This window comes from Protomyctophum bolini (assembly GCF_963924005.1).
Source record: "Protomyctophum bolini genome assembly, chromosome: 18".
Classification (NCBI taxonomy): Eukaryota; Metazoa; Chordata; class Actinopteri; order Myctophiformes; family Myctophidae; genus Protomyctophum; species Protomyctophum bolini.
In genome coordinates this window covers 19,828,988-19,853,523 of record NC_137879.1, presented here as the reverse complement: position 1 = coordinate 19,853,523, position 24,536 = coordinate 19,828,988, and the positions used below count along the sequence as shown (strand labels likewise).

The 24,536-nt window shown below is 46.1% G+C and overlaps 1 protein-coding gene across 9 annotated transcripts in view; it reads right to left on the bottom strand.

Moving 5' to 3' along the window:
* Window positions 1-1,748: 1,748 nt before the first annotated feature.
* raraa (retinoic acid receptor, alpha a) overlaps window positions 1,749-24,536 on the bottom strand; it is a 220,865-nt gene continuing 198,077 nt past the window's right edge. For 7 of the 9 annotated variants that reach the window (XM_080789391.1, XM_080789390.1, XM_080789389.1 and 4 more), the window contains 7 exons: window positions 22,458-22,606; window positions 14,266-14,413; window positions 7,980-8,140; window positions 7,429-7,605; window positions 6,128-6,332; window positions 5,029-5,187; window positions 1,749-4,834 (listed from right to left, as the gene is read on the bottom strand). In XM_080789391.1, coding sequence (XP_080645517.1) covers window positions 4,638-4,834; window positions 5,029-5,187; window positions 6,128-6,332; window positions 7,429-7,605; window positions 7,980-8,140; window positions 14,266-14,413; window positions 22,458-22,606 — 1,196 coding nt within the window. In that variant the 3' untranslated portion in view covers window positions 1,749-4,637. The remainder of the gene's footprint in view (window positions 4,835-5,028; window positions 5,188-6,127; window positions 6,333-7,428; window positions 7,606-7,979; window positions 8,141-14,265; window positions 14,414-22,457; window positions 22,607-24,536) is intronic. The other 2 variants (XM_080789395.1, XM_080789388.1) reach the window with 1 other exon arrangement.

The following is a 24,536-nucleotide window of genomic DNA, read 5'->3' as shown; positions in this document are numbered from 1 at the left end:
AACTTCTGGGAACTAAGACAAACCTTACTGAATATCAATGTGCAATAAAAAAAAAAGTTAATGATTGATTGATTGATTGCATTTTTCCCCACAGTATGCAGAATGGGTACATTTCAAACAGGTCAATAGAAAAACTGTTATTTGAGGATAGAACCAAAAAAATACTTTTACATAAGGGTCATTCATCAAAACATTTAATGACGTAGAAACTAAATATACACTTCTAAAAATCATATGATTTTGAAATCATCATATATACAGTTAAAAAAGGGGAAAACATGTAGCCTGCCCTACAGTATGGAAAGACAAAAGCCCGTAGTTGCCCGTAGTTGCTCTTTAAGAGCGGTTTTGAAGGAGTCTATAGGGCAGTGATACTCAACCTCAGGCCCGCGGGCCACATCAGGCCCGCGGGACCATTATGACTGGCCCACCAATGAAAATCTAAAAAAGTTATCTTTAATTACATTATTATAAGTAATACTATTAGAGTTGTACTATTACTCGAACGAAAATAAAAGCTTGGGGGGGGGGGGGGAGATGCAATGCAAATTAAAGACATATACTGTGTATCCCTATTCCCTGACATAATTTTATAGCTAAACGGACAGAATTCTATTTTATTTGAATGATGAAACCCAGCTGCCATTAATAGTTGGAAATGGAAATGGAAATTGCGGAAATTGCGGAAATGGAAATTGCGGAAATTGCGGAAATGGTGGAAATGGAAATTGCGGAAATTGCGGAAATGCGGAAATGGAAATTGCGGAAATGGTAATTGCGGAAATGGTGGAAATGGAAATTGCGGAAATTGTGGAAATTTCAGAGTTTGGAAGTGCTTGTTTTCAATAACACAACATTTTGCTGCCTCCTGCATTATGTGACATTTAGAAACAGGTGGTACGCAGGACGGTTGAGTGATTTCCAATGAGCACTTCCAAACTCCAACACTCCATGCTGCTCAATGTTTTGCCTGGCACTCAGTCTAGATGAGGGGCGGGGGGCGTGTCCTGATGGGAAAATCATGCATGTGCAATTTGTGCATACTCTCTATTGATGGCCTGTTGGTTCTCTTGAACTGATAAAAGAATGGTCTTCAATAGGGCTATTTACTCTTGTATACAACCCTACCTTTTAAAGACCCACTCCACAAAACGTGTTGTGTGGTTTCACTCTGCATATTTCTAAAGCATCAAGAATAACAACAAAGAAAAAAACATAATAAAGCTTTTAGAGCTTTAATATGTGCAATATAAACCACCAGGGGTTTTCATGGTTAAGCTTTTTTATGTTAAAGAGTGGATCTGTAAAACCCCTCCCCAACACTTAATGTTAAAGTATTAATGCGTTTTATAAAACAATTGTCTGGTTTGATTACTTCACTATATAGTTGTGTATATTCGTACATCTCTAATTCTTTTGATGAATTGAAAATGGTGGGCCCTATTGTAAACAAGTGTAATGCTTTATGGTGTCGCCCACTCACCGTTCACAGTAGTTGTATTTAGTTGTACTTGAAATGTACTGTAATTCTGCAAACTGTTAATAAATCAATCAATTACAGAAAATGAGCTACATATGAATACTGGATGCAGTGGCCGTCCGATAGAATGTTTAGACTGAAATCGCTATGTGGAAAAACACTGGAGATCTGGTGAGGAAACCCATTGCTAACACACTTCAGGTTTTATGACTATAGTATAAACTAACACTGGATTGCAAAAAAAAAGTAAAGACACACACACATTCAGTAATTATTAAATGTTGGTTTTATTTTTTGTTTTTTTGTTTTGTTTTTGTTTTTTGTTTTTCTTTAAAGTCGCCTGATAATCTTGACAAAATTGCAACATATTCCATACTTCTCAAACTGAGGGTGTGTCTGTTGCTATTCCAGATTAGCCGTGGAGGGAAACGTTGTGCGCTGTTCGGGACAGGTTAAGTCCTGATTGATGAAAGCAGCTTTGACCGTACAAATAAAGAAAAGAAAGAACACATGAACAACGCAGAGAGACTCCACACTGGCATCCTATGTCGTAACACTTTGCTGGTCTGGGATAAGTGCCCTTCTCTCTACACAACTCCTGGCATACCATGTTTAAACAAAAGTGAGTGATCATAACAATCCGGGGGCTCAGTAGCAGGGCTGTGTGTCGGTGTGTGATCGGCGGGTACCGGGGAGTGGGGGTGTGCAGCACGAGAGAACATTTACAAAGAACAAGCAAAGCACACAAAATGATTCCTTCCTGAGACATCAGTGTGTATGTGTGTACAGTATTGATGGTCTAAATGGGATTTGTGTTAGCAGTGATGGCATTTGGCGTGAAGTCAATCACAGGTGTGTGGTTGCTCTGGATCCGGCCAAAGGTCACATTCATTTCTACCACAGGTTGCTGATGTGAAGACTTGGTGACAGCATTAGTCAACAAATATCACATTAGGGAACTTCACTTGTCTGACAATAGACAGAGTAGAGGGATTGCCTGGTTCGAGGGTCTATTACCACCTCAGTGTCTGGGTAGCTCATTCGGTAGAGCACTAGCTTTTGGACCACAAGTTTCTGGGGTCGATCCCATTCCCAGGCACCGTCAACTCGGCGTATGAGTAGCACTGCTTGAGTAACTACTGGGAGCTGACAGTAGGTGTGGTGCTCCATCTCAGCAATCCATCTCCTGGGGTCTCGCTCATTGTAAAGGTGCTAGACACTTTTGTTGGGCTGATATGAACAATAAGCCACTTCAACCTACATACTTAACCAACCCCAACCCACACTGATCAGTTCTGAGAGTACTACGAGTGATTCTGTTTAAATTAGATTTAGTTGCACTCCAGTGTTGTGCACTAAAAATAGCAGATCTACCAGCAGACAACATGTCGCACCGCGATGCATTGTGAGTTTGTAGATCGGCTATTTTCTGTGTGCATAAACCAAGTATACATAAGGCGTAACTCTCATTGGAGCTAGAGGCCAGATGCCTGGCCTGTGCCCGGATAGCATCAAAACGGCATTCATTCCACCACTCCCAAGGAACACCATTTTGTTCTGCTACATGGCCAAAAAGCTATGCCCCAAATCAGAGTGCTAATTTGTTATCCATGTAAAAAGTGTTTGTTTTTTTAAGAGGAAGAATGAAATTGTTTGTGAGAGACATTCTGGAGCAGTCAGCCAGTGTGATATGGCTACATAGATCTGCCCAGCATCTAGTAGGACATAAAACATAATTGATGCGTTCCTTCAGTTAAATGTGCTCAAAATGTATTTTCTTGAATCACAAACTTGGAAACAAAAACACATAAAAAAAGTTATTCTTTTTTTTGTTGTTTTTTTTTAAATCAGGTGAAGGCTAAACTCTTCATAGTTTTAAAGAAATGAATACAGCTTATATACATGAACTCATAGGCTACTTAAAATACACCTTAATAAAGAATCTTCATTAATCTGATTTCTTGAAAGGACCTGTGACCATATCATACAACCAAAGTTAATACAATCATTATTTTTTCACCCCCCCCATTCTCTTTGCGAGAAAAAGAAAAAAGAAAAAAAGAAAAAGGAAAACCAACCCAGCCTGGAATAGCATGTGATATTCATTGCGACTAGTTTTCTGTGCACATTTGTTTGTCGAGTTTGTCATGTGTGCACAATGTGTGTGTGTGTGGATAGGAGAGTAATTGCAAGATCTTGCTGTTTTTCTTTTTGTTAATTAACATTATCAGTATGTGATAAAACAACTGAAACAACCTCTGTACTCTTGATGGGTATGAAAAGATTAAAACGGTGAAGGAATACAACAGTTTCTAATCTCAGAAAACTTGTCCTCTTTTTTTTCTTTCTTTTTTAAAATCCTTTTCCCCAACCTGCCATTCTGTGCGTGGACAAGTCAATCGCAATAGTTTCTTAACTTTTCTATATATATTTATATATCTTTTCTGTAAGAAATCAGTTTGTTTGCTGAAGTTGGAAGAGGAGAAAAGACCCAGAGTCTTTAAAGAGAAGCTGGGGAGTGTGGCTTTTTTGTCGAGTCCCATGCTCGCGATTCACCACAGAGTTCAACGATGAACGGGGGGAAAAAGTGTCTGGTGTCCGTTAAGTCTCTTTATTGTCTGTCTTGTCCATTTTGTCTCTCTCTCTGTGGTCTCACCGCACCCCTCACTCTCAGAGCCAGAGTCAGGACTGCTCTCCAACACTGCACTCAACTGGACTCCCCCTCATTTCCGTTCCCATCAGTCTTTCACGGGGGGGAGAGGGGTGGAGCGTTGGAAGTGGAAAACAGAGGAGGAGATCATCAGCAGTGTTTATGATTCAACGGTCTCTGGGAGGCATCCTGCACACTCTCACCCTCCTGGCCCGCACTGGGGCACCACCGTCCCTCCGCATCGGCACCAGTGTCTCACAGTGAGAGAGGGCAGAGCAGGAGGTGCGGGAGGGTGTCGTTGGATGGGATGGGGAGAAGGAGGGCGTCGGAGAACGCCAATCTCCTGTGTTCAGTCAGGATCGAGTCCCTCCTGCCCCACCCCACCCCACCCCACCCCCTCAAAAGCCCTGCTACCTCAGAGCCTCAAAGGGAGAAATGCTTAGGGAGAGAAAGAGAGAGAGCGAGGGAGAGAGAGAGAGCGAGAGATGGGGATGAGAGGTGGGTTTGCTACGGTGATTGTGTGGCTGGACTGCTTTGGGCGGAGCTGGGCGACAGGCTGGGGCTGCAGCTGCCTGGGGGGGGCCCGCTGGACCGCGCGGCCGTCGCCCCGCTCTCCAGGCCCTCAGAGTTCTCCAGCATCTCCTGGATGAGAGGCGGCATTGATCCGGGAATCTCCATCTTCAGGGTGATGACACGTTCAGCTCCTGTGGAGAGAATGGAGAGGGAGAGATGAGGCACTGAAGTTGTCACATCATACCAATTTGGACTTTCCTTGGAACTGAACATAACGGGAAAGCTTTGACAGTGTGTTCACACCAGAAGTTACTCGCAGCTAGCAATGAGGGAAAACAGCTACTGTACATGAACACATAATTTAAGACCTGTGTCAATATCTGACCTTTGGCGCTGATGCTTCTGAGATCGGTGATCTTCATCAGCATCTTGGGGAACATGTGCGGTTTGTGAGGCCTTCTCTTCCTCACATAGATTTTCAGGGCCTCCAAAAGGGGCTCCTGTAGAACGTCCACCTTCTCTGCCTGCTCTAAGTCCTGACGGTCTGTGGAACAAACAGACAGAAACACAGTACAAGGTTAATACTCAATTCAATTCAATTCAAAGGGCTTTATTGGCATGAGAAAACATACGTTTACATTGCCAAAGCAGAAAGAACAATACAACAATACAGCAATACAATCAAAACAAAAATTATGTACTTTGAAGGTCAGAATCTTCAATAGATCAACTTCTGTGTACCAAGATCACTCGATGCAGGTATAGTGCAGGAATATCACACATAATACTCACTGACCACTCATGTCCACATTTAGCCACTAGGTGGTGCTCAGGGATTACTTGTCTAAAGAAAGGAAAGTCCTTGTGTTGGTAATTAATACAGGTCACTGTATTCTTGTGACAAATGATAAATGACAGGAGAAACCTGTTTGAATAGGGCCATAGGCTATGAAATACACTAATATGATGGTTCGGATTAATTATTAAATGTACACCACAAAAGCAAATTCATTTGAACCTAAATACATTAACCTACTTTGGGTAGGTTCACAGTTGTTGCCTCTCACAGTACCACTCACAGATATAATCCAATGTACAAATATCAAATGTGAAAGTATAATTAAAATGAGTTTCGGTTTGATGTCTCAACGTTGTTTGGCTGGCTAAGGATCATGGCACTTAACTCTCACCATGAACATTAACTGGCAGAGCTTCTACATAGCCTATTGCATTCCTTGCTTTACTAATCTTTCAAGACCCACCAAATATCTTGTTCTATGAAGACTATGAAATATCTCAAAAGAAAGATGAGAGCCTCCACTTCCATCAGGGAAAAAGTGTGTCACTGTAATCTTTAGTTATTGGCAGTTGAATATACCTTTTGTTTCTTCGATCACGTTATTTCCTTCTTCGGAAGTCCTAGGATCTTTCACAGATTGCGTAAGTTAATTGTACATTTCAAACCAGAAATACTCCTGCAGTACCTCCGCAAAGCAGACAGATGGCGCTGAGCAATCCCGTCTCTGCGTCGTCCATCTCCAGTGGAAGGAGCTGGTTGGCGAAGGCGAACACCAGGTCGGTGAGGGGGCCGAAGCCGGCGTTGTGCATCTGGGTTCGGTTTAGCGTCAGGCCATCTGAGAAGGTCATGGTGTCCTGCTCTGGCGTGTAGCGCGTACAGATCCTCAGAATCTGGGGAAGAAAACCATTGGGTTTTGAGTGCTTTCACACAGGCTCACATGAAGTTTGTGGACATTTGATTATTTCATGGTTGATTGATCCCATGAAATTCACCACTTATTTATTTCCTTCTTGGCATTTTGTTGCCTTATTATGTAGAGAGACAGGAAACCAAAGGCAGATAATGATCGGATTTGAACCCGGGTTCTGGTCTGTGGTGCACTGACTCTGTGCCTGACCCACCAGGCACGCACGCGCGCACACACACACACAAACACTAACACACACACACACACACACACACACACACACACACACACACACACACACACACACACACACACACACACACACACACACACACACACACACACACACACACACACACACACACACACACACACACACACACACACAATTTCAACTGGAACATAATCTGACAGATCAAGCCAAACAAAACACCATGATTATCCTCTCTGCCGCACTTAACTCATAACATGCCACTGAAACCCCCAGGCACTGTTGGCTACCGCCACCATAGACTCTCGTTTAATTTCACTTGGAGAACAAGACAGCCCCACAAGACAGCCCCCCCTACCGCCACCATAGACTCTCGTTCAATTTCACTTGGAGAACAAGACAGCCCCCCCCCCCCAAAAAAGAACAGCTAGCGAGGATCGGCTAAACCTAATGTCATCATCGTCTATTTAAGAGTCTTTAGAAGCATTAATATTTTAACTGCACGGTAACCAGGATTTAGTATTGAGCCGCTAACATCATCGCGTTGTTCAATCCAGCCTAGAGACCGGGAGCCCTGCTTTACGGTAAATACTGTATGAGCAATTATTATGAAGTAATACAAAGCTCAAAAACACGTTAAAAGCATTCCTGGCCACCTGGGATTTCATGAAAAACGGCAATGTCCATGGCATTCACTGAGCTTAACTACCTCATTAAGCCATAACAGTACCCAAACTTTAAGCTAAGTGACTCATATAGAATTTTGTCTTTGTGTGGTGTCTACTGAGTATGCATTAATTTTGATCTCTGCCACAATTACTGCACGTGCACACAATGAAGATTCCATTCTCTCTGTTCTGGTCCTCACCAGGATGTCCAGACAGGCAGCTTTGAGCAGGGTGATCTGGTCGGCGATGGTGAGCGTGGTGAAACCGGGCAGCTGCTTGGCAAACTCCACAGTCTTGATGATGCACTTCGTGGAGAGCTCGCTGAACTTGTCCCACAGGTCCACGTCCAAGGACACACGCCGCTCCGAGCTGTTACTCTGTGATGGAGAAAGAAGTGGGATATTTGATATTGAATTGGCAGCGTAGTATGATGGGTGACTAGATACACATAATGCACCCCTGTAATAGGTATTCTACATTAAACTGAAATATTCATAGAAGCATACATGCACAAACATCTCTCTTGCACACGTGCGTGCGCACACACACACACACACACACACACACACACACACACACACACACACACACACACACACACACACACACACACACACACACACACACACACACACACACACACACACACACACACACACACACACACACACACACACACACACACACACACACACACACACACACACACACACACACACACACACACACAGAGTGTCTGTCAGTTGCTGACCGTAGTGTATTTGCCCAGCTGGCAGAGAGAGGGGAAGGTCTCTTGATGAGCCTTGCGGACCCTGTCAATCATCTGCTCGGTCTCTGTGCTCAGCACATAGCTCTCTGTACACTCCTGCTTCTTCTCATCCTTCTTCTTCTTGTTCCGGTCGTTCCTGACCGCTGTAGGGATGGAAACGGAGAGGAAGAGGTTGGAAATGGAGAGGAAGAGGATGAAAATGTAGAGAAAGAGGGGAGATACAAAGAGGGTCAGAGGACAGAGAGTTGTTAGTACATACGGCGGCCATTTTGAGTTGCTTAATACTACAGAAAATGTTTACGGTCCTTGTTGTTTACCGTATTTGGCATCAATTTAAACTGCTGTGAGATGATTACACACAGAATGCTAAAAAATATGCTGCGCTACGAGCTTGTAGATCTGCTATTTTTGAAAAATCGTGAAAATGTGGCGCAAATCAATATATATTCTTTCAGAGCAAAATCATTTGCTTCTGCTGGGTCCCTGGAACAACATATTTTCAGATAGGGGTCGGCAGCCAATTACATATATTTTTGGGGTCTTTCACATGAAAATGTTTGAGAACGACCGACAGAAAACATGGCGTTTTCAGAAAACTGTCAGGATTTAGAAGGCATTTGTAGAATCGTCCTCAGGTCTAAATGGGTTAAGGATGTAGGAATGTAACGTTAGGTTTAGGTTTCTGGTTAATTTTTTCTAAAATCGTCAAAAAGGCACATCCAGCAATAAAGCAATGTTTGCATGTTGCAAACAGGAGAGGTAACACCATCGCAGCTCTATGATATATGAAGATGTACAATAGAGAGAAAGAGGAGTTGGTAGCACTGTAACTAGGGAGCAGTTAAAACACACACGCAGGTTGCACACGCACACACACACACACAGCTCCCGGTGTCCAACACCAAAAGACAAACGGTGGGAGGCGGTACCCACCAACAGGGGGAGGGTGAATGGTGGTGGAGGTAATGGAGATGAGGGAGAGGCGGGGTGGGGTGGGTGGGGCGGGGGGGGCTTGAAATAATCCAAAGCGAGGGGTTGTCGTTTCTCCTCTGGGCGATCCGTCTGGGAGCGGTGAGCTCAATCCCAAATGACAAAAACAAAAACACTCTGCAGGGTGTTTAGCATTGGAATCCCATTACAGGATCTGTCCATCGCTCCGGTCCCCCCCACTCCACCCCAATGCTCAACTCAACCACCCTGGGGTATAGGGCTCTGACAGGGCTTGTGTGTGGATGTGTGTGCTTGCTTACACATGTATCGTACAGTACACACAGTGTGTGTGTGTGTGTGTGTGTGTGTGTGTGTGTGTGTGTGTGTGTGTGTGGTGTGTGTGTGTGTGTGTGTGTCGGTGCTGGGGGTTGGGCGAGGTGCTAGGTGATAAATAGTAGCGCCGGATGGAGCTATCCATAAGGCTGACAAATTGCCACAGCTTTCATTAGGGGTCCCGGCTAATCTAATAACATAATATGACAAATATCCTGCCGCTAATGGTTTTAAAAGAGCTTGGGCTGCTGAGCCCACTCTGGAAACAGACCCTCCAGGTCTCTCTCTCTCTCTCTCTGGTTTTCACGGGAGGACCGCCCGAGGGTGGCATGGGGGGCCAAGTGGAAAGGAGAGGAAAATGAAAAATTCATAAGCTAAGATTATTGTGCCAGTTTAACCACTTTCAACCTGGTGTTCCTATTTTGGGGCATGTGATTATTGCGGAAAATAACAGATCTACCAGCTCACATACGATGTGTTGTGAGCTTGTAGAGCGGATATTGGGTGGATATTGTTCTCCTGTTCTCTTTTTCATGCTCCCTCTTTTTACAATTGGACTCACCACTCAAGTCGCCATCTACACCCAGACCCATCTTTCGTCCCAATTTTTCCGCTGGGTACCATGCTCTCTCTTAACCACTGACCTCGGATCAGATTCCCCCTGCCTTCTTGATTCTAACCTTAGCCATTAGAGGGGAGGGTGGCTCAAGCTGACGGGGGATCAGCGTCTGTGACAGTGTGGGATGTTCCGCTCAGGGCCGAGTGTCATTCATCAGCCTGCAGACAGTACAGGGCCTCCCTGGCTGTGAGATCACGTTGAAGAGTGGGGGTGGTGGGCGGAGGTAGAGTCTGATATCACACCACCAGGAGGGGAGCCTTACTGGGCAGATATGGGCTGATTACGCACCTGCATTATATGCCACTGTTTGTTTCATTGCATTTACAGTGTGTGCCCTATGGGATATAGTCACTAACATGGACATCAATGACGTGCCGCGCCGCACACGGTCGCAGACGGTGTGTGGTGGGCTTTAAGTGACTGCACCCCCCCCCCCCTCCCCCAACCATTTTTGGCCCTTTCATCCTGGTGGTGGGTGGGGTTGGGGGGGTGGGGGCAAAGATGGGTGGGCAGTGCCGGAGATGTCCAATTAATTCCCAAATAAAACTGGGGCATCCTTAGCGCACAGAAATTCCCCACACTGACAAATTGGCAGCACAATCATAAGCCGCACAACACAATTTAATGAAGTCATTAAAGAACTATTAGGGACGACTGGCGATCCGTCATGGCAAATTGCCACATGCAATAACTCGAGGGGGGGAAAGAAAACTGGCGGGGGCGCATGGATGAAAGAAATACTGCCTTGCCTTTTTATTGTGTTAGATTGTGTGTGTGTGTGTGTGTGTGTGTGTGTGTGTGTGTGTGTGTGTGTGTGTGGGTGTACATGCTGGTACCGAGCATTGTGTCTTTTTCAAATAAATGACGTGAATACAAATCCTGAACTGGGGGAAACGGTTTGTCCCAAATTGTGCACAGATCCGCCGTGCGTTCATCACCACAAATATGATTTACAGCCGAGCTCACGTGCAACACAGGCAGAATACTATGCCAGCAGGCATGGCCATCACTCCATCATTTGTTCTCATAGTGGCTTTCATAATAGCATGTACGACGCACGTGCGTCGTGTGCCTGTGTGCTGCGACACACACGCACACCGTTAATATATGATTTTCTTCCTTCGTTGTTTGCACCTGTGTGTATTTGTGGGCATGACTGTATGTGATTGTGCGTGCCTGTATGCGTGCGTGCGTGTGTGTGTGTGTGTGTACAAGATAGAGTGAGGGGGGCAGACGGGGATAATTCGAGGGAGGAAAATTAAAGTCCTGGCAGCTCGTCCATCACACAGATTAAATTCAATGGAAAGATAAAAATGTCAATGTTCCCCCTGCCGCCATGTGCACGCCTAGCACTGCCGTCGCCGACAGTGATGAAACTTTCTCTCCCTCTCACTGTCCTCCAGCCCCCCTTTCCCTCTTCCTCCTCTCTCTCTCTCTCTCTCTCTCTCTCTCTCCCCCCTTCTCCACTCTGTCATTTCCCCTCTCTATGCTCTCCAGCGTAATCCCCCTCTCTCCATCTATTCTTTCTTTCCTGTCTTGACTCAGAGATTCTGTTTCCGTGTTCCTTTACTGGCACTTTTATTCTGCTATAGCCAAACGATCCATCCTACGAGGACTGTTTAGTGAAGAGGTGTGTGTGCGCTATACACATAAGCTTGATAGATGCGGAGACGATGGGCCCAGATCTGCGAGGTTAGAGGCAGAGCCTGTGTGAACATCCCATCATCCACCTCTCCACACATGCAATTCCATACACCCTTATACACAGTTCTTCAACTGAAATCCCTAAAACCACCAACTCTTCTTCAACTGAAATCCCTAAAACCACCAACTCTATCCCACTCACGACAGTCTGATACACAAACAACACACATTAGCTGGGATTTAACATAAGAGTATAGCATTTGAAACAATGGCTTTGCAGTGTAGTCTCGATTTAGCAAGGTACAGGTGCAAAGTGCAGTATGTGCATCAATTAGCTAGCATGTCCCTATCAGTTACAACATGTTTCAAATTATAGCCATCTCTTCCTATCTCCTCCAGATCAGATAAGCACGTACGTGGGCAGGTATTGACAGCATGTTATCCACTTACATGAGACATGAGCTTGGTCTTGTCTCGTCGCACACTGTCAGGCAGATAGTAAACTGGCACGACGCTCGCAGGCTTTCCACCGGTCGCCCCACACTTTACCCCCACCCCCTCTTCTGACGCCGTCTTGGTTGGCAGTGCCACCTGGCACAAGGCCTGGCACCGTTGTTGGGCAGACGCAAGGTCACCCAGACGTCCCCCAGGCCTAGTGGGGTGCCTGCCTTCTGTGTGTGTGTGTGTGTGTGTGTGTGTGTGTGTGTGTGTGTGTGTGTGTGTGTGTGTGTGTGTGTGTGCGCGCGCAAGCGCGTGAGAGTGAAATCTAGTAGTTAACATAACTGTCTGAGAAGAATGCATTTCTGTTTTAGGAGTGTATACTTATTTGCGTACGGTATGTGCATGATCCTTTGTCTTTATGCATATGTGCATGCACATTGGCCTGTGCATGTGCGCGTGTGTGTGTGTGTGTGTGTGTGTGTGACTCCCTGCTGTACCCAGATGGCCAGCCTCTCCTTCCCCACCCACTGGGATTCGTCTCACAGGCCAAAGTCAGTGTGTAGGACACAAGACGACTTGGGGCTACCAATCTGCACACTGCTCTCACCAAGAATGTGTGCATCACATCACCCGTCTTTCTTTTTGCCATTAAAATATTCTCTCACACACATGCAAGGAGAAAAAAAAACGGCAACAGCTCGATAAGTGACCCGGGGTGAACTCACTTCCCTGAAACTTGAACGCAACTAGGCCAAACTAACTCTGCATTACATTCACAGTGCAGCACACTGGAATTCACCATTGCGGTGCAGTGCTGCCCAACGGCCACTAGATGGCCCTCCCGCACCAGCCTACTCCCCTGGAAAAGCGGCTACAGCATGCATGGTGGTGTGTGTAAGAAGGCACTGGCTGCTGTGATCCTTCTAACCATGATTAATGGCCCCATTCAGAGCTAAGGAGCTCAGAGGATAACTTCCTTTACCGTAGGCCACAGCCTAGAGGCGTGGGGAGCTCTCCCCGTGCTCAACATGCCGTAAAGACTGGCGTACAGGATGACAGGGGACAGAAAAAGGACACGAGGACGGACGTAGAGGGATTGTTCAATGTTTAAATTAACACCTCGCGTTTAGCACAACGGGGCAGACAATACAACCGGCATTCGCACTAATAGGCATGTGTGTGTGTGTGTGTGTCTGACAGAGGAGGACATGTGCTTAAAGGAGGAGACACGCACAGGTTTCTCTGTGCACACAGGTGTTTCTGTGCTTGTGCACGGGAGAGCGCGAGTGGACAACGGTGCTAAACGGTCACGCTAGTGCACGTCCGTCTGAGACACTGTAAGCCACGGCACACGCGTGCGTTGTCGTCATGCGGTCACACGGCCAGTCTCTGAGTCGTGAGCTGTCACCTCCACCAATTAGTTCATCAGGACAGACGTGTGTGTGTGTGTGTGTGTGTGTGTGCTGTGTGTGTGTGTGCGTGTGTGTGTGTTCACAGACACAGCCCCTGGGGTGCAGTGATGGCAGCAGACGCCTGCTCTTTCGCTCTCGGCAGGTGAGAACATATTCATCATGGAGGCATGCCAAGCTCAGCGACACCCTGACTGTTGCTGCCAGCCCACATCACTGCTGCCTTCGCACTTTCACAACTCTTTCTCTCTCTCTTACAATCCAAATTATCTCTCTCTCTCTGTCTCTCTCACACACACGCACACATGCACATGCACACGCACACGCACACATACACACACACACACCTATCTAGGTCAGTGGTTCTCAAACATTTTCACAAATATTCAAGCGTTTTCAAAATGTTTCATAAAATAGCCGATCAACAAGCATCACGATGTGTTGCGAGCTTTTAGATCAGCTATTTTCAAATAGCCTGTTCCTCATTTTCTTGGAGAACCCCTAGAACCTCTTGAGCCCAATTTCAAAATCAGCAAAAAATAGCCAATCTACAAGCGATGTGCCATGCTGTGAGGCTGAGCTTGATTGCCTAATTTGGCTATTTGGAGATTTCTTCCAGAGATTTCGCAAATGCTTTGCTTATAATGAACATGACCAAAATAGGGACGCCAGGTTAATAGGAGTTAAGGATACTAGAAAATAGCAACCAGATGGTGTTACTCAACGCCACTTACATATCACCAAGAAAATTGAGCGTGAGCAAAATATGCTGCGGTTCAATAATTTATGACTGGGCTAATGCAATGAAATAAGAGTTTGGGCTCTCCATGAGTGAGGTATGGGCCTATGGGGGGAGGGGGGGGGGGGGGTTGATGTAGTATATTACTCGTACACGTACACTCCTTGGACATCCCCACTTCCAGGCACTTCTGCAGTCGACAGTACTGGCAGCGGTTGCGGGTGACCTTGTTGATGATGCAGTTCTTCTCCCGGTGGCAGGTGTACACCATGTTCTTCTGAATGCTTCTCCGAAAGAAGCCCTGAAGACACAGAGAGAGAGAAAGGAGAGATCGGAGAGTGGAGAACCAGTGGAGAAAGGAGAGAGGGCAAAAAAAAAACAACAACATTGAGTCAGCATCCTAAAAAATAGACAAACTGCACAAAGTCAAATCCTCAGTGTTAATTTAACACAGAAGAGTGTACAAATGGAACCAAATGGACCCTTGTGGTTCAGTCCTACACAGCATGGCCATATGCTGCCATAATTAAAGGCAATGAGCTACCAAACACTAAGCCTTTTAAGGGCTTAGTGTGTGGTGGAGTGATCTGTATTCACTCCTCCACTGTTTTGCCATCCAGTGAATGAACATAGCCACCTGTAGCAGCCTACCAAGACACACATCAGTCAGTCAATCAATGAATGCTCCTCTAGGAGTCATCACTGAAATCTAGAAAGGGGTTTAGTGAGGGACCCACAAGGGACAGGGCATTACATCTAAGCTGAGCTCCGGGTGGACTGGCGAGCCATTTTGTAAAAAACAACAACAAAAAATAGAACAAAAAAATGAATCCCTCCATTTCCCATACTCATCTTCTTCCCTATACTCTCTCTCTCTTTTCAATCTAACTGGATCAGAGGAAATATGACAGTAAATTAAACCCTCGATTGGAATCCGGGGAGGTGCAGTACAAACGGAAATGAGCTTGCCATCTGTCAGCGAGGCTGGAAAGGCAGACGTTCTTTAGGGGAGTGTAGAGACTATATTTTGATGAAGAGATGGAGGACGACCAAAAACACAAAATATCAGTACAAACGACACACTTGCCGCGCACTCGTCTTACACAGGCCTGACATTCGCAAAGTCACAATGTCAAAGACATGCGGATGAGGTCGCTGGCCCTCTTCGAGCAATATTCTTGTAAGAAAAAGTCAATCTGAAATAAACGGTGTACTCGGTTAAGTAAAGCCTTATTGGTCCATTTGGTTACATTTGTATACTCTCAGAGGTAAAAAAAGAAAACGGAGGATATTACTGCGTAGTACCTCAGTGACGTTTTCTCCTACACAGCTCTAAATGCACTGTATACAATAGTTTTAAATGAAACATATCAAAAGCTAAATGGCACAATTTAAATCAAGAGGCTAGTTTCCAAATAAGATCATACCCTAGTCATCAGCTGCATAATAACATATAGGAAATATACTTCTGATAAATACTGCACAGTTCTACTACTGTCAGCGTCCACTATGTGGAAAAACATTTCCTTTATCATGAAAAGTGAAAATGATTCCCTGGCATTCTCAAATATTACGAAACGTAATCAAATCAAATCAAATCAAATTTTATTTATAGAGCACATTTTCAAAGACCAGGAGGCCAACCAAAGTGCTGTACAGGAAAACATGACAAGTAACATAGTAAAACAAAATCAAAGCAACACAAAAGTACACAGGTTATATTATAAAATCGAAGCAACACAAAAAGTACACAGGTTAATTAGGTCAAACATTAAAAGCCAGGTAGAAGAAATGGGTTTTTAGTAAAGACTTAAAGGCCTCTAAGGAAGGAGCAGACTTAATATGAGGGGGTAGACAGTTCCAGAGTTTGGGGCCAGCAACTGAAAAGGCACGGTCACCTCTGGACCTGAGATTTGAATTGGGCACAGTCAGGAGCCGCTGGTCAGCTGACCTCAGGGCCCTGGATGGGGTGTAAGGGACCATGAGTGACGATAAATACAGGGGAGCCAAACCGTTAAGAGATTTAAAAACAAATAATAAGATCTTAAAATCAATTCTGAATTTAACAGGAAGCCAGTGGAGGGAGGCAAGAACGGGAGTGATATGATCACGCTTCCTCGTACCAGTGAGTAGGCGTGCGGCGGCGTTTTGGACAAGCTGCAGACGTCTGAGGGTGGACTGGTCCATGCCTACATATAGCGCATTGCAATAATCGAGCCGCGATGAGATAAAGGCGTGGATAACTCTCTGAAGGTCAGGTTGGGAAAGGTAGCCCTTGATCCTGGCCACTAGCCTAAGTTGATAAAAACTTGCTTTGACCACGGAGCTAATCTGTTTATCAAATTTAAGGTTGTTATCAAAGAACACACCCAGATTTTTTACAGATGAGTGGATATTTGCACTGAGGGGTCCCAAAGTGGTAATGCCAGCACCACTATTCTAAAGGTATCCTTAGGTACCATTTTCAGCAATGGAGGGTAGATCTTGTTGAGCTGGTCATTTTGAAAGTAGCTCTCAAGTCAAAAAAGGATGGGCACTCCTGAACTAGTGTGTGTACCCATCACTTCTACCCAACAAGTGTTGGGTACATGGTCTGGTGGGCAGTGTGGGTACATGGTCTGGTGGGCACTGGGCAGTGCCTGGGGGCACCAGACGCTAAGCAGTTTACTGGAAATATTTTCATGACGCAAGCGAGTATGGATAACGTTTTGGGCACCGCTGGGGGGTGGGGGGGTGACTGCTGCCAGGGAGGGAGCCCCAACCCATGCCAAGGGATTAGCTCTGCTGGCCGACAGATGGCCAATGGACTAAAGCCTGCAATTTGTCCTTGCCGGATCACCGACCTCTCCTCCTATCTTCTGTTCCCCCCATCTGAGAGCACCAGGAGGAGGCAGTGAGCAGGAGACGTCCTTCTCTTACAAGGGATTGTGGGAGGTGTATGTGTGCATGACAGCACCTGGGTAATGAGCTCTATATGCATTCAGCTGTTGGTTTTAATAAAAATAATAGTAATCACCTAAAAAACACCTGAATGTGTACAGATTTGAGTCAGCATGTAAGTCTATATTAAATGTCAGCATTGGTAAATGTCAAGTTTTATTTTCACTTGCTTTCTGCTTTGTGAATACATTTTAAATGTCATGCCAATGAAACCTGGTGGAGCAATGGTGTTGGTATTGTAAACATAAGAGCAAAGAGAGGGGGGGGGGGGGTTTACATATTATACTGTGTGTGTGCGTGTGTCTGTCTGGTTAATTAAAAGGCAATAAACTCCAGTACATCCACCTTGGACAGGAGCCAATGTGTCACAGCTGATCCAGAAGGATAATCCTGACATAGTAAACTTCACATTTAGCCACAACACAGAATTACCGTACGCCCGTCTGAGTAGCAAGTCTGCACCCATCTACATGTGCGTACTCATGTGTGTGTGTGTGTGTGTGTGTGTGTGTGTGTGTGTGTGTGTGTACTGTAAGTAAGTAAAATACTGTAAGTAAGTAAACTACTCTGTCCCCTCTTTCCTCTTGCAATAATGACATTATTATGTCCCATCCACAACCCCCCAGCAAAGGAGCTTAAAGCATCATCTCCCAACAGATTAGCGAGGAGTCATCATAAACAGCAAACGCAGCCCCAATACAATGGCTGGTGGGATGCGCTCGTAAGTCGAGCCTAAACACTCCTGCAGCAGAGCGAGCGTGTGTGCGTGTGCGTGCGCGCGCGCGTCCCCTTTGATCCGTTGGTGTCCCGACCCTGACCCCAGGGTCACTAGGGGATTGACCCACTCCCTCCTGACACCACAGGGCTAAGGTGCCCTTCCCCTGCCACCCTCTGATTGGCTGGTGTCGGAGGCTCATGTGCTGGGCCATTGTTTGTGCCCCTCCCCCTCTGCCCTCCTTCTCGTTGCCTATTAGGAGTCATTGCTTCCTGCGGTCCTTAAGCCTCTTTTTGTGTCCGACTCTTAATCCACCCGGCGACAAGGACCCTCAGCGGGCCTGTCAGCCTCCCTGCGGTGTTCACGGGACAGAAGAGGGCGATGGATGGATGGGTGGATGGAGGAGTGGAGTACAGGAGGATGGTAATGTCATGGCATGGACGTGACTGCATGTGTCATTTCAATGCAATATGTAGCACACAAGTTAATTTGTGTGTGCGCGTGCGCGTGTGTGCATATTCGAGTTTGTGTGAATTAGAGGAACCGCTTGATTAGATGGGAATAGCGTGTTAATGTTGGTGCGACACACCGGCGTGCAACCACGTATAGAGTATATCAGGTGTTAAGTTCACAGGGAAGTGCAGGAATCCTCATACATGAAGCCCTGCGTTCCCAGCCTCCTACCGAGACAGTGTATTATGTTACTATCTTAGTGAGTGCGTGTGTGTGTGTGTGTGTGTGTGTGGCTGTGTGTGCGTGGCTGTGTGCGTGTGGCTGTGCGTGCACGCGTGTGCGGTATAATTACCGCCCATGTTGCTAAAGACTTGGTAATAAGGCCATCTTAAAAAACATCAAAACGAGGACAACCGTGGGGGTTTAGGAAGTATGCTGGCTTTCCCTCGCTCTGTGGAAAACACGGGGAAGGTAGCCTGCTGCGCAGAACCATGCCTCCAAGACAAATACATAAACACGGAGGGGAGAGGCATGCAAATTTAATGCATGAGTGTTAATAACTGGAAGGGAAATGAGGAGCGCGGAGAGCGGAGAAGATGTGCGGGGGGAAAGAACAAAAGAAAGATAAAAAAAGACAGAACTTTCGCTTCAACAACAAACAATCGACCCGTCTCCCAAACACTCTGCTTCAACCCTCTCTCCTCCCCCTGTCCTGTCCCCCCTCCCCACACACACACACACACCCCCAGGATAGGCCTTTGTAGTTTCTCATGCCGACGGGATGCTAACGCAGCTAACCCTCGTCTTACCCCGGTCTCAGATGGGAATGCCGTATATACGTTCACATTGCCTGTACTGTTGAATAATTGAGCGTGCTACACCAAGTCATCCTCTTCAGAAGTCTAGAGATATGTGGGGAATGGATGCTGAGTTTTTATTTTTTCTTCAACCTTGCACTGCAGATGTAAGGCGTGTGGACGGCCGCATTGTGCACACAAGCAGCAGGCAGGCAGCACGCTGCGGAGGCATGCGGGGGAGCATGGCTCAGTGACAGTGGTTAGTATGAGCCACTAGTAGGGCTCAGTGACAGTGGTTAGTATGAGCCACTAGTAGGGCTCAGTGACAGTGGTTAGTATGAGCCACTAGTAGGGCTCAGTGACAGTGGTTAGTATGAGCCACTAGTAGGGCTCAGTGACAGTGGTTAGTATGAGCCACTAGTAGGGCTCAGTGACAGTGGTTAGTATGAGCCACTAGTAGGGCTCAGTGACAGTGGTTAGTATGAGCCACTAGTAGGGCTGTAACGTAATGATTCATTCTCAAAGCGATACGATACACATCACGACACATGGTTGGCGATACGATACATGGACAATAGTGGCAATAGGATACAATACAATTCGACTATTTAAAATCAATACAGTATAACTATTTAGCAAAGAAATGAAATCTGTGTGAAATGTGTGGATAGTGCAGGGTTTATTTTAAGGGGAAACTAATATTATTATGGATGCGGTATAAATAAGTTAGTAAACACAATGATTCTGTGGCAAATACATGGACATTGTATTTTAACTCACATGGACAAACCCGCACATTGAAATGAACACAGAGAATACACACATTCATCGATAGACCAAGTGTAGTGATATGGAATGGAAAAGTAATTAATTATTCTTAAAATTGCTAAATACACCACACAAGTATCGATACAATCGATTATTTGCATTACGAAACGATTCGATACGACACAAAGTGAAATGATACGATATGTTGCCGTTTACATATCGACATACTTTGATTGGTTAAATTCAACTCGCTGCATCGATGCAGTTACTGTATCATTACAGCCGACTCGCTAGCGATCAATGCTGTTGCTCTGGGGCAGAAACCTCTTATCTCCATATTCTATATATTGTTTTTGTAAAGTAATGCCCTACACACAGCAGCGTGACACAGAAACATAAACAAGCTTGAAAGGCAGAGTGAAGCGAGGCGTTTTGAGCATGCGGACGTCCTGAACAGTTTTGGACGTGACGAGGTTCCCACCCCACAGAGACGAAATACCACCCACACACACACACACACACACACACACACACACACACACACACACACACACACACACACACACACACACACACACACACACACACACACACACACACACACACACACACACACACACACACACACACACACACACACACACACACACACACACACACACACACACACACACACACACACACACACACACTAGAACATACACACAGCCCTACGTGGTCAGAACATCAGTGTTCCATAATGCATTGCAACACAGAGGGAATATCATTTAGTTATGGCACCAATTACATCCACAAAGGTATTAGAGCATGCACATCCACTCTAACCCAGGTGTTGGACAAATGGCTGTACAAGAGAAAGAAATAGAGTACGCAACACTGGTAAGGAACAACTCAGCTCCACTGGTATATTAATTATTATTAATTAATAAACCAGTAGCTGAGTTATTCCTTACAAGTGTTGCAGACTCTATTTCTTTCTCACCAATTACATCCACCTCTTCTTTAGTGAGGTTATTCATTTACTAGCACTGTGTCAGCTCGCATCCAAACCAAACCACACGTGTGCGCACGCATGCACGCACACACACACACTTCCACACCACCGGCTATGATCTGGCCTTATTATTCAGCTTATTAACCCATTTAATCAGGTTCTATTAGACAATGGGGAATGGTGTTAAAGAGACACATTAAAAGCCGTTTAGGACGCGCAATCGGCAGCACGCTGAGCGGTGGTTAAGACGCCCCAATAAAAAAGGCACAGGGTTAAGCCTTTATATTCTTTGTTAACTTTTTATAACATGCGTTTAGGGGGAGGTTAAGTTTCACAGCGCACCCACAGACGATTCTGTGTGTGTGTGTGTGTGTGTGTGTGTGTGTGTGTGTGTGTGTGTGTGTGTGTGCGTGCGTGTGTGTGTCTTTTCTGTGCACTCCTTCCTTCTTGCCTTCATTCATTTTTTCTCCCTCCCATCCACCTTTCAGTGTCAGTGAGTTGGGCCTGTGGGCGCAGGGCCCCACCCCTCTGTGGGCGCAGGGCCCCACCCCTCTGTGGGCGCAGAGGGGTGGTGTTGTCAGGTGTTGTCTTGGTTGGGCAGGGCCGCGTGGGGCAGAGATAGGTGCATAGTGACCACCTGTCACAAACAGCGCCATGCTGCTGCCATGTCTCCCCCCACCCTACTCTAGCTATGCCCATCTCACAGGAGGACTCGCCCCCCTCCCGTTTCTCCTGCCCTGTCCCCTCTCTCTTTCACAACCCTGTCCACGTGCCTTGGGTAAAATAGATAAGGTGTGTGCATCTACTGTATACAGAGACGCATGCAAAGATGCACAATAAGGTAGCCTATACACACACACACACACACACACACACACACACACACCTACGATCACTGCCGACGAGACTGCCAGCAGATTAGAGGCCAGATCAGCGGTTATGAGTCTCTCCAGCACATACAGTATATAACAGGGCTTTGCTGATAGCAGGTGACTGACGAGGACACGTCGACAGGGCTGATAGCAGACCGCGTTACGTGGCCCAGTAAAACGAGAACAAAAAAAGTCTCCTTCATTGGGGGCTTGACAATGCCTCACAGGTATGTGATAAGAAACAGGGCCATGGTTACGAAACCTGACAGCCTCATGTTTGTCCGCAGCTACAGGTCCCAGTGTTATTGGGAACAGGCATGCGGTCTGGAGTGTTGAAAGAGCCCTATCTGTCCCCAAGGCTTTTGAAGAGCAGGTCTCATTTGTTTGGCAGCTCCACACTGCAAAATCCTGGGATTTTCCAGTGCATAGTGCAAGCGATTCCAGCTAGAGACCAAAGCAGGTCATTTCAAAGCACTTCCCCAGATTTAGAATACAAACGTCCATCTCCTTAGGCCCAAAAACAAAAGCTCCAAGTCCCCAATTTCACCATTAAGGACTGTTAACCGTGGTCTCACTTTACACCACTTGTTTTCTGTTGTTGTACATGATTGTTTAACCACTTTCAACCTATTTTAGACATGCAATTATAGGCACAAATTTACATCTCAAGCTTGTAGATTGGGTGCGTGTGCTACTGTAGGCGTCATACAATGAAGTTAACTACGTATATATAGAGCTGAGGCGGTTAAAGCGACTGCTCAATGGATGCACAGATGTTTCAGAAGGATGTCATAGGATGGTCTCACCTTGCAGCCTTCACAGGCACTGACACCATAGTGGTACCCCGAGGACTTGTCCTGGCACACGAAGCAGGGCTTGTAGACGCGGGGTGGCGGGGGCGGGGAGGGCGGGCTCGGCACGATCTCCTCCGAGCTGGTACTCTGCGTCTCTATCGCTGTGGAGGAGAGAGAGAGAGAGTGGACATTACTAACCCATTCTGACCTGAGATCAGATTCTAAAAATGTCTTCTACATCCTGACAGTTTTCTGAAAAAGCCATGTTTCTATGTCAGTCGTTCTTCGATTAAAAAAATAATAGCAGACCTACAAACTCGTAGCGCGCCACTCGGTGGCGCTATGAGCTTGTAGATCTGCTATTTTTCAATAGCTAAAGCATAACATAATGCTAACACCAAAAGGGGTTCCCGCCCAAAATGGGCTAATCCATATCTGGAGGGCTCCGAAGGTGGGAGTTACACACAAATGTTCACGCCCGCACATGTGTTACCACACTGACACACAGAAGACACACAACACATTGAGAGCTGGTAGATCAGATTATCAGCACGCAATCCTAAAAATCGGACATAACTCCAACCCTAACCCCCTAAACCTAACTTTGAAATGCCTAATCCTAGCCCTGACCCCAAATTGTAAACCTACAAATCATTTTTTAACCATAAAAACAACCATTTCTCTTGTGAGTCCTCACAATGTCAATTTGCGCGCACAAAGATGGATATTGGTCATGAGCTCATGGCAGCTCATGTGAACGATGGATGAGGTGACGTTGAGAATCTGATGATCTGCTGAGGAACGACCCTCTGTATTTTTCAGAGAAAACATAAGCCAAACGATATTTGGCTTACAGCGCAGCCGGCGGAGTGCGTGTATGCACTCTCAAACACCACACCACCACACTTAACACAGCAGCTCTAGGGCCCCCTGAGACATTGCGCCATTGTTGTGGAGTGTTGTTATTTACTGTCAACCTTGGGGGAATTTCTATGAATGGGCAGAGAGAGACGAGGCACATCAAAGACCAGGATGCTCTAAATGGCCACGGAGAGGAACTGTCTCACTATCAGGGAAGTGACCTCACAGACATGGAGGAAAGGAGAGGAACTGTCTCACGATCAGGGAAGTGACCTCACAGACATGGAGGAAAGGAGAGGAACTGTCTCACGATCAGGGAAGTGACCTCACAGACATGGAGGAAATATAGGAAACACACACACACACACACACACACACACACACACACACACACACACACACAAAAGCTATAGGAGCTAAGATGATTACTCATATAGGTTATGATAGGCAGTCAGCCTAGCTGCAGGCTGCAAGCACAACAACATATGGACAGCATAATACATACAGTGTGGATTTATATGTGCGTGTGTGTGTGTGTGTGTGACTTATAGAGTGGTGTTTTGCAACACACAGGATATTAAGGACAAAGTCCAGCCTTTTGCACATGGGCAACAGCAGGATCCCCCCCCCCCAGCTTCTCAAGCCACCATGTTTACTATGTACAGTATATACATATATACACACACACACACACACACACACACACACACACACACACACACACACACACACACACACACACACACACACACACACACACACACACACACACACAAGCAAGTAAATGGTTTTCATGGCCCACGTTTGCCAAATGTGTATACTAATACTAGAACAGCCCAGCCTAAAGGCACACATATATGCACAAGCAAATACAGTTTTCTTTACGTGCACAGGCTTCCGCGCATTTGTGAAATGTGACAGAGGGGTGACATGCTTGGATGTGTGCCGTATGCTTGAGTGATGCACACGGTTTTTCTTGGATATGCAAGGATTTAAAGTGCATCTACAAGTGTGTGCTCCGCCCTCCCCCCTGCCCGCCACCCTCTCCTCCCAGTGTCAGGCTGATAGAGGAGGGATTGGTGACGTTGGGAGCAGGCAGCTCGGGAGCTGCCTGGAGGCCCTGGGCTTGGCACTCGTGTGTGAATAAGCCGTCTATATTTAACACGGCAGGGGCGCATTCAGCAACTACAGCTGGGAACACACTTCACGTGACGGCAGCGCAGACATCCC